The sequence below is a fragment of the Clytia hemisphaerica genome, unplaced genomic scaffold (assembly GCF_902728285.1).
Source record: "Clytia hemisphaerica strain Z4C2 unplaced genomic scaffold, Clytia hemisphaerica genome assembly, whole genome shotgun sequence".
NCBI classification, from domain to species: domain Eukaryota; kingdom Metazoa; phylum Cnidaria; class Hydrozoa; order Leptothecata; family Clytiidae; genus Clytia; species Clytia hemisphaerica.
This window is the reverse complement of record NW_027103684.1, coordinates 85,953-96,018: the sequence shown is the minus strand read 5'-3', so window position 1 is coordinate 96,018 and position 10,066 is coordinate 85,953. Positions and strand designations below refer to the sequence as shown.

General features: G+C 32.7%; 1 protein-coding gene across 2 annotated transcripts; it reads left to right on the top strand.

Annotated features, from left to right (window-relative positions):
• Positions 1-450: 450 nt before the first annotated feature.
• On the top strand, positions 451-9,088 carry LOC136803821 (ras-like protein rasD). Of its 2 annotated transcripts, XM_067060547.1 has the most exons (4): positions 451-677; positions 3,453-3,609; positions 6,367-6,497; positions 6,810-7,542. In XM_067060547.1, the coding sequence occupies exons 1-4, from the start codon at positions 675-677 to the stop codon at positions 7,233-7,235; spliced, it is 717 nt and encodes a 238-aa protein (XP_066916648.1). In that variant the 5' UTR covers positions 451-674; the 3' UTR covers positions 7,236-7,542. The 2 variants fall into 2 exon arrangements, with proteins under 2 accessions (XP_066916648.1, XP_066916649.1); XM_067060548.1 differs by lacking the exon at positions 451-677 and having other exon boundaries at positions 3,317-3,609; positions 6,810-9,088.
• The last annotated feature ends 978 nt before the right edge of the window (positions 9,089-10,066 follow it).

Below are 10,066 nucleotides of genomic sequence, written 5' to 3'. Positions count from 1 at the left end.
CATTTAAAAAAGCCTTGAAGATGTGAATAGGGAAAAGTTCACTAGTGACGGTATAGTAATGAAGAAGAAGAAAAAAGCAAAATAAAGAAAAACATTGAAAAACAATCCCATTAATAATTCAAAAAATGAAAGTGAAAAATATCAAAAAGCTTTTTTATAAGAAATTATTCCCAATTTTTGTGCTTTTTTTTAATTCAAGCATTAATAACCCATCAAAATAAGTGAATTGGGTACTACTATATTTTTTTGTAAACAAACCACGTTTATTTAGTTCCTGTAAAAACTCGAAAAGCTTTAACCAAGGGCTATTTATTGTATAGTGAGCGAAGATTTGTCCTTTTTAAGAAATCATCTTGTTGAGATAACAATTCTTATAAATAAATGGTATAGAGCATTCACAAAGGTTATTTTTCCCCTCATCAAAAAGAAAGAGAGCGAGAAGAAGAAGAAGAAGAAGAAGAGATGATAAATAGAGAAGAATAACAAGAAGCTTAGTTTAGAACAGTCACGATATCCGATGAAAACAGATCAACTTCACACACGCGCACACTAAAGTCATTGCTTGAAGGAACAGGAGTGGTATTTAGCAAATTATAAAGGGTTTCTTATTATCGAGCATTTTTAAATTATCCTTGGTTGTGGTTCGAAGGCAAAGTTTGGATGTGTAAGCTTTTATGGTATGTTATTTTCTGTACGAGTTCAGAACCGGCGGAAGCGGGGAGACTGAGGAGACTTACGCCTATCCCCACTTTAAATGAGATTTTGTTCTCAAATTCCTAGCGAATTTTATCTCATTTTGAGCCTTCAGCCTTCCCACTTTAACGGTTGTTCCGCCGGGCATGGAGTTATGCCCTTGCAACATTTAAGACCAACAGTTTATTACATATATAATATATATATATAATACATGGACATCAGAACCTTGTCTTTTTTAATTTCCTACATTTTTAAAATGGACAAATTACGGAATCAATTTTAAAAGTTCAAAACGCTGGACTACGTTACTACTTCAAACTCGGGCCCAGTCTCTTGATCCACTTTTTTTATGATTCTTATACAAAAGTTTGCATCACAAGTCGGTCTAGAAGACTGGACGCTAGTTCCTTTAGTTAGAAAGTTGTGTAATGATTGACCTCGTCAACATCTTGTCAAGTAGAGAAAAGATAGTGAGATTTTAAGATTCGCGTGACAGAAAATCGTGATTTTGCATTTTCACACAAACCAACAACAAACTAATTAAGAAAGATTTCCCGAGGGTAAAAAACACCAGTCCGGGTGGAGGGGTGTCTTTTGCTCAAAACAATAACAAAAGGAAATACTGTAAATATTTTTGACAGTGCAAGCGATTTGCAATTATAACAGTGGTGATAGTCGAGGTCGGTAAAACTGTTTTTAAAAATGAGTCTATTTTCTCTTACATTGGAATGTGCTTGTCTTAACTCTCTTTAATTAATTCCATATAAAAACACAACGTCATCCTTTGTCATCCAATACGAAAAATTGCATAAATTAGCGTTGGAACTAGTCATAGCTTTCACTAAATGCCCCCACTGAAAGGTCATGACATGCACTTATAAAGCTTTTAATGCTTCAAAGATTTATAAAGCTTTTAATGCTTTAAAGATTGAAACATGAAAAATAATCAGGAATAATTAATTGATTTGATTATTGATTTATTTATTGATTGATTGATTGATTGATTAATTGATTCTCTATTGCTACTTTGCCTAATAAACAATAGTCAAGAGGATACTGTGGATAAAATTCATCAAAAAGTTCTGCGCCATCTTAAATAGGGCGAAATAGAAACCAATCCTAGCTAAGGCCCGGACTCCACTCACCTACGCTGTGATTGCACTTCTCAAGCAAAATCTTTTATGTTGTTGGTCAAAAGAAAATACCGTAAGTTGGTCTAATGTCGACACCCGTCTTCTAATTTTGACATCCTTCTTTAGAGATAGGAAAATTAGCAAGGTCGGAATCGCTGATTGAAACTAATTTTCTTTGTGAAGCAATCAGAGAGGAAATAAACATTTCTCCATCAAAGTTCCCACCTTCCCATCATTCCTATCTTCAAAGTAGGGTGTCGAAATTAGAAGACAGGATGTCGACATTAGACCAACTTACGGTAATAAAGGAATGCCATTGTGGTCCATTCAGACGTACAGTCGAGAAAAGTTGAAATGCGCCAAAGTTCATAGTACTTAATTTCACGATGCAATCTTTTCTCCAAGCTGAAAGGATTGAATCCATTAAGATGATCGCAGCGCAGACAATGAAGATACGTGCCTTCAGGAAGCTAGACTTTTTGAATTTATAGTTATATACTTTCACTTCATGGTGTTTCTGTATGACTGTCTGTGTGCCTAGTCTAACCACCGTTAAATGCCTTCGGGAAGGTCCCTCCTAACTTGGAAAGCCAGAATTGGAGCTATTTCACCAAACTACTGGAGCGCAAGTTATTACGTAGGCTATCACAACTGAAAAAGTTGAATGTGCGCCTATACAAACTTTTTTCAGGTTTTTCAATTAGATTTACCACACTGAACAAACAGTGAAAACACTCTAAGTTAGTGAGGTAAATCTAATTTTGAAGACCAAAAAAATAACAGACGACAAAGATAAATTCAGAAATTACAGTTTGAACAAAAATATCAACAAATGTACATTTGAAAACTTGAGCAAACTTCTTTAAAGATTCCAGAAAAAGAATTGAAATCATTGCTGAAATGAACTTCTGACTAAATTACAGTATTTATTCAGTTTTAAAGACAAGAAACAAAATTAGCCATACAAAACACTTTTTCCAGTCAAAGACGAAAGAATCAGCTCATAACCAGTCTGCCATTTTGTTTGTTTTGATTTGCAAAAGTAATATTGTAACTCGTGTTATGGTGTAATTATATACTTTTTCTATAATTTGCATTTATAACACTCGCTTCAGCTTTTCAGTGCTAAAATCAAAACTAATGAAATGTAATATATAATAATGGTAATAGCATATAATGTAATATGAAAATGTGTATAACATTTACCGCTGTATAATTTACCGCCATATTTTTGCGGAACACTTAATTGGCCGGAAATCAAATTACAAACAAAAACGCAAAGATTCGAGATTCCAGTCCAATATCTATGCGTGAAGCTATGAGTGCCTCCTCGTCGCTGCGCTCCTGCGGGGGCAATTAAGAAAAGTGTTTTGATTGGGTCATCATTATAAAGCTGTCAACTTATTTGATGACAAAACAAAACAAAAGCATTTTTTAAATAGTAAACAACTTGAAGCCTTATATAAAGGGAGATTAAAATTTGAAAACTGGTTAAAATATATTTAGTTCAGAGCAGAAAACCAGAGAGCAGGAGCACAGAACTATTTGATTGAGCTAATATCAATTTACATTGGACCATTTGTATAGAGCAAATTTTTGGAATTTAATTTTTTTCTCGGACAGGACAACAATCTATCGGACAAAATGTTAATGAAACAATTATCACCAAGATCTTTGAAACGATTGAAGGAGAATGGGGCGAGCAATAAACAAAATCAACAAAAAGAACAAAAGACTTATAAAGTGGTCGTTATTGGAGATTGCGAAGTTGGAAAGTCTGGTAAGTTTAAAAAAATATTTTTTTTGGGGGAGGGCTAAATTTTTGAAAATTATACCGGAGCCAAAACGTTTAATAATAAATCTGAATTTGGAATCATTTGCATTCGATTTAAAAAGATTGGCATCAGATTTCTTCAGATATATTGATACTTGGATAGACGCTTAGAGAACTTTTCAATATTAATTTTACATTACATAGCGCCTGCCTTTATCTGCAAAAACAAAACCTAAGCTTTCTGAGAATTTCTTTACATTTTATGAATTCTAATACTGTGAGACTATTTTCACATGAATTCTGCTAAAACCTGAATAAAGGTTTGTTTTGATACGTTTCAAAGTATTGATGTGATTGATATCTTATTTTGATTTTATTGATATTTTATTTTGCATTTTGCTACAAAAATAACTAAAACTATTTTTCAATAATTGATGTTTCTGTGTCTACATATGGTGTCTCGGTGGGGAAGAAAATTTTGCCAAGGGAAACTCAGAAAAACCTTGTTGTTTATGTCTACTTTATACAGTTGAGAAAAAAAATCAAAATTTAATACATGCTGCGTAAAGATTTTGAAAAATAACAATCTTACAATATTTATGAATTAGAATTTCTTATTTTGACGAAAATAAAATGAGCAACTTACTTTATGACGTGTGCTAGACAAATGGAAAAGTAGGGGGTCAACTATTTTTAAGTCATCAATATTCCCTAAAATTCAAAAAATATCGTACCTACTGTAGATCGCCTAGGCAACCCGAATCGAGGCATTTCTTTAATGAATGAGGAATCGTGTTTTTGCTAAGTTTTTGTTATGGCATAATAACCGCCCAATATTTTGTCTGAGATTAAATAAGAGACGTTATGAACATGTAAGAAAATCTCCTAAATACAGTATAAAACTGATGATGCATATCAAATATAATATTCCTCAAAATGGATGCAAATGTCTGGATATGTAATACTGTACATCCAAAAGATTTGACCTACCAAGCTACAGATTATAATCTACTGTACTCTCTTTCTAGCGATACAAAGAAAATTCGTGTTCTTAAAAATAAACATGCTTATAAGTTAATAAACAATTTATAATCCTAAGGATAAGTTTCATTTATAAGACTTGAAACTCAAAGACTGTTTTAAAAACCACAAAGCACAAACAATCTGACGTGGTCCTCATGAGATTTTTAAATGACGTATATGGTTGTTTACGAGAAATTATGAACGTTAGTGTTACGGGCCAAAAAGAATTAGAGTATGATTAATTTTCAATTTTGAACTCTACAAAAACAAAAAACAATTTTGTTGATTGAAAAAAGGTTTCTGCGAATACTGTCGTAGGCGTTCTTCCGTGGGTAAATTAAGTTGTTGTTTTCGGATATCGTGATTTCTCTTTAGTAAACCCTCTCTCTCTCTCCTTTGAGTAACAAATATCAAAACGTTTTTCTTTTATGAGAACAAATTTATAATAACAGAAAACCCAAGAATATTAAGAACAAGTGAGAACATTTTTATAGACTCTAAAGCACCCAATTTCTTACGAAATTATACAGAATTACCCACGAAATGGTACAAGAAACATTGGACGTTCTTGTAAAAAAACGTGTATAACAAAAAAAACCACGAAAAATAGAGTGCGAAATTATCAGCAGCTGGAAGTTCTTATATCTAAAAACAGGAGACGAATACACGCTTTTTTTTATAAGAATGGTGTAAATCCGAAATGGATTTTCTTAACCTTTTTGGGAAAATCATTCTAAAATATTCTTACAGCACATTCTTAGGTTAGAATCCTAATTCATACTATATTTAACATTTAGTACGTACGTCTCAAGCATAAAATGGCATTTTTGTGAAAGGAGTGAGCCTAACTTGGGAATAATTGATAATTGATAATTGAAAATGGCATTCTTAGCTTTAGTAGCAAAATTCCATGATGGTGATATATTCTTAACATATTCTTAGTTTTTTGGCCATTTTCATATTCTTATAAAAAAGAGCGTGTACTGAGAGAGTCGAAGCCCAGTCATCGATAGTCGATATAATAGAAATTTTCGTTAACCCGATTATTATAACTTTTTGAAAAGTCAAAACTGAAGATAATTCATAGAAGGCTTCTTAAAACTTTAGTTCCTCTATGTACACTATGTATGTATACTTCCGACAATAACAAAATAGAACTGCCTCTCTATCTGTGTATTTGATAAGAAAAACCGACAACAACAAAAACAAAAACAACATTTTGACCGAGTCATCAGCATTAAAAGAAAATGATAAAAACAACAAACAAGGAACTTTCACTTTTTTATCAAAATAAACAACTTATTTGAAGTCCTATATTTGTGATGACTCATTTTCAGTCAAAATTGAAAACAAGATGGTTGTTGTGACGTAATGTTATGAACCCCAAAAACATGGCTGGTAAAGATATTAAAAGCAAGTCACCGCTAATAAAGGGAAAAGAGAAATTTGCCCATAAGGGGTTTCTATTAGAAACAAAAACCCATGGTTACAAGATGTTTAGTGAAATGTCCTACCCTGCAAGAGATAGTTAAAAAAGACCGTCCCGCAAAAAGTCAAGATCCGGTCAAGATATTGTTTGGACCTTGAAAAACACTTTAAAAATGACCACTCATCCAAAATGACCATTTTATGGATGTTAAGAGAACAAAGTTTCCCAGCTGAGTAGTAGTTTATTTAAAGTGTCCGTGTTTTTAGAAAGAAATCGTCAAATAGTCAAATCTCTATTTCTTTTCTTTGCAGCATTGACAATGCAATATGTCAGCAATGTATTCCTGGATTTCCACGATCCAACCATCGAAGATTTCTTCCAAACACAGACTGTCGTTGATGGAGAATCAGGGATTGTTGATATTTTGGATACAGCAGGCCAAGTAAGTCAATTAATATATCTCTCAAAGGGAAAAATAATTGGTCCTCCAACAGATTCGTGCAACTTCTATAAACTACATTCGATTATGTATGAGATTCACACTAAGGAAAATGTGTTCGCATTCTTTGAAGTAATCTATATTTGTACGAAATGACGATGAAACAAGGCGTTCCAAAGTGTCCTTCTAAGATCTTCATTTTATAGATAGCCGAATGGACTGGTCACTCAGAGTCTGCGTAACAAAGAAATCTAACGAATTCTAAATAAATAATCTTTGCTTTAACTAATCGATACATTTTTTACCCATTTTCAGGATGGAAGTCAAACAACAATGAACGAGCAATATTTACGCCAGGGCGGCCAAGCTTATATTGGCGTTTATTCAATCACCAGCCTCCCTAGTTATAACCGTCTGCGTAAGCAGATCCAAACGTTGAAACGTTTACGTGCTAACGAACGTATCCCGTTAATTATCGTTGCTAACAAATTAGACTTATTTAATGATCGCGTTGTATCAACGATGGACGGTATCGCACTAGCCCGTGAATTTGATTGTCCCTTTTACGAGGCCTCAGCGGCTAATAGAATCAATGTTGAAGATGCTTTTAATGGACTGATTCGCCAAGTACGAAAAATGGAGAACGACATTATGTTTGAATGTGAGAATCTGAAGAAACCGAAGCTGAAACGATTCCGTAAATACGTATGTAAGAAGATTCAAAGTCATATTGTGATTTGAAATGGTCAACAAATTGGAATCTTAGAAGCTGGATAGTTAGTTGGAGTGGTTAGATGAATACTATGTACCTTTATGACACACATCAGCAGTGACTCATCTTTGTGCTTGGTGAAATTGCCACAATCTCAAGATCTACGGTAAGAGGGAAAACATACATTGTCACTTTTTATGGTACAATTAGAAGACCAAGTGACTGGTACAAGACATCTCAATGGTAACATGTATTGCTATAGAGAGATTCAAAGGGTAATAGACTTAATGCTGGAGTTGACTTTTGGAGCGCGAGTAGCCACCAAGAAAAGACCTTTGCCGGTGAATTAATCAACAGAGTGGGTAATTTTTCACAATGAAAACATTTTTTGTTGTTGTGTGTTTTTGTTTTGTCTAGCCTCTAGGTGATCAGGCAAACAACCTCGATAATTTCCAGACTATTTTCAAAGAAGGGGGATTTATTTGAGTCCACCGAATAAAGAGAAGCTTATCAATACTTGAATGAGAGGAAGCTGGTGAATATGTTGTATTTTTAGAAAACTTCCACAAAAACAGGATTTGATTTGACAATCAATATCTCCTTTAACAACACCATGCGAAAACGATCTAGAGAAAAGGTGGAAGACAAAATGTCCTTCTATTTTTCGCTCGATATCACATGCGTGCGCGATGTTCGTTTAAAAGTAAGGCGACCGGAAAAAATAGCTTTCCACTGCTGTCTAATGATAATTATGTTTTTGTGCAGCGTCAGCATATTGTTTGTTGTTGTTTTTGGAGAATTAAAATCGAGACAAATGTTTGATTCATTGTCTCGCTTATCCGACGGATGACGGATGGTAAATAACCGTCTGGTTTACAATAATAAAAAGAAAGGGAAAAACAAGCTTTTTGATGAGGTTTTCTACTTAACTTTTCGTGGGATTTTGTTATTCGACATTTGACTATAATGCATTATTTTTGGGATGTTTTTCAAGGAAAACAACAATCTAACTAATCAATCAAAAAACTATATTTTGAAAACACTTATCAGGGTATAGTTAAAATAACAACAACAACAGCCGTTAGCCAATAATATTAAACCACCACATATCTGTAATTGGTTTAATGATCAAAACAAGTTATTATCTTTTAATGATCAATCATTATCTAATTAACATCAAAACAATAGCATAACAAAAACAACAGGAAAAGTACATTTTTCGCTGGCTACTTACTTCAAAATAAATAAAAACGATTTGACCTTTACATGCATACAATAATTTATAAGAGCACAATCTATAAGAACATTAAAAAGCTGATGAAAACGTTTTTAAGGTGTTAAAGTGAAAACTTAAGGTTAAGAACATCCAATTTTTTTGACGTTCTTATAAATTAAAAGTGTTAAGAAAAATTATTATTTTCCCAGTTTATTTAAAAAACACTTTCGATTTCCTCTGAGTTGTTCCTTTAAGGAAATTATAACTTTCTTAACTATGCTAAAGTTTTGACCTTGGAAATTTTTCTGTTAAGCAAGTCTATTGTGCATTTTTGGTATTATCGAGGCAAACTGTCACTTAAAAATTTTTTTTTTTTAATTCCACTAGAATTATTTATTTGTTTAACTAGTACTTTAGCGTGTACCGTTTATGATATTTACTTATTGTTATTTTGACAGTTTTGCAAAAATAATATAATTTTGTGACAATTATATATTAAAATTGGACCGAAAATTTGAAAGTAGCAAAAATAATTTAGACAAAATTTAATATTGATAAAGGAATTTATTGTAAATAAACAAATGTCTTCTTTGTATATAACAGAAGTTTTAGAGAATTTTATATAAGGAATTTTATTGAGCTAATTAATAAAGTTATGAAATATTTGAATGAAAAATGAATAAAAGTTGATCGCTTCTTTTTTAATCTGGTAGTAAATGGTATGACATTCCTAAAAAGAACCTAAATTTGAGTTACATACCGCATTACTTCAAAAAAACGCTCCCCTTCTTTTAAACACCCCCCTCCCGCTCGAATTAACGCCCTTCCCTTAAGGCAAATTTTTCAATAAACGTCCCCTCTATTTGAGGCGTTTATTTGAAACAAGTAGCTGTAAGGAAGAATCATACGAAGGAAAATTTGAATTTGTGTTAATAATTGTACACGATTTTTTTATAAGAACATCCAAAATTTTTGAAGCCTTCAGATTTTCTTAAATTTCTGAGTTATAAGCCTAAAAGTGTTCTTATTTTCGCCATTTTTTGAGTATTTTTGTCCATTTTCCTAAGAAATTGGGTCTTTTTGAGTCCGCAAAGCCTTAGCATGTTCTTAACTTAATTTTGGCAATCGAAGCCTTATGTTCTTATATAGTTTGTTCTTATAAAAAACGTGTATTCTCTCAGTATACAAACTAATAAAAGAAGACGAAAATGAAAAATTAGGATCCCATTCACTTAATTAAAATGACCTTGGTTAAAGATTTTTCAATAAACGCCCCCTTCTTCTTAACGCCCCTCGAATAAAAGCTTCTCCTAAAATCGAAAAAAATTAATAATCGCCCGGGGTTTATTTAAAGTAATAAGGTATCAATTTGTAATAACTCTCAATTTGTTCACAATATATTGTGTCCAAAGCCTTATCTTCTTATTAGTTTGTTCTCATAAAAAAAACGTCAATTTTCTCTCAAAACCAGTCAAAATGAATTAATCATGTTCTCTGATAAATTCTACTACTGGACTTGTAGGCTGTGCGCATCCCCAGAATTGATATATCATTAGCGTGGTGGGTCGGCTTAAATTCGAGCAAACTAGGGAGGCAATCCGAGTAGATTTTGATTTTGGTGACCCTCATGAGAAAAGCGAGTAC

Coding starts and splice junctions, on each gene's coding strand:
- LOC136803821 (XM_067060547.1), top strand. Junction 3,610..6,366: donor TTGCGAAGTTGGAAAGTCTG/GTAAGTTTAAAA, acceptor TTTTCTTTGCAG/CATTGACAATGCAATATGTC. Junction 6,498..6,809: donor TTTTGGATACAGCAGGCCAA/GTAAGTCAATTA, acceptor ACCCATTTTCAG/GATGGAAGTCAAACAACAAT.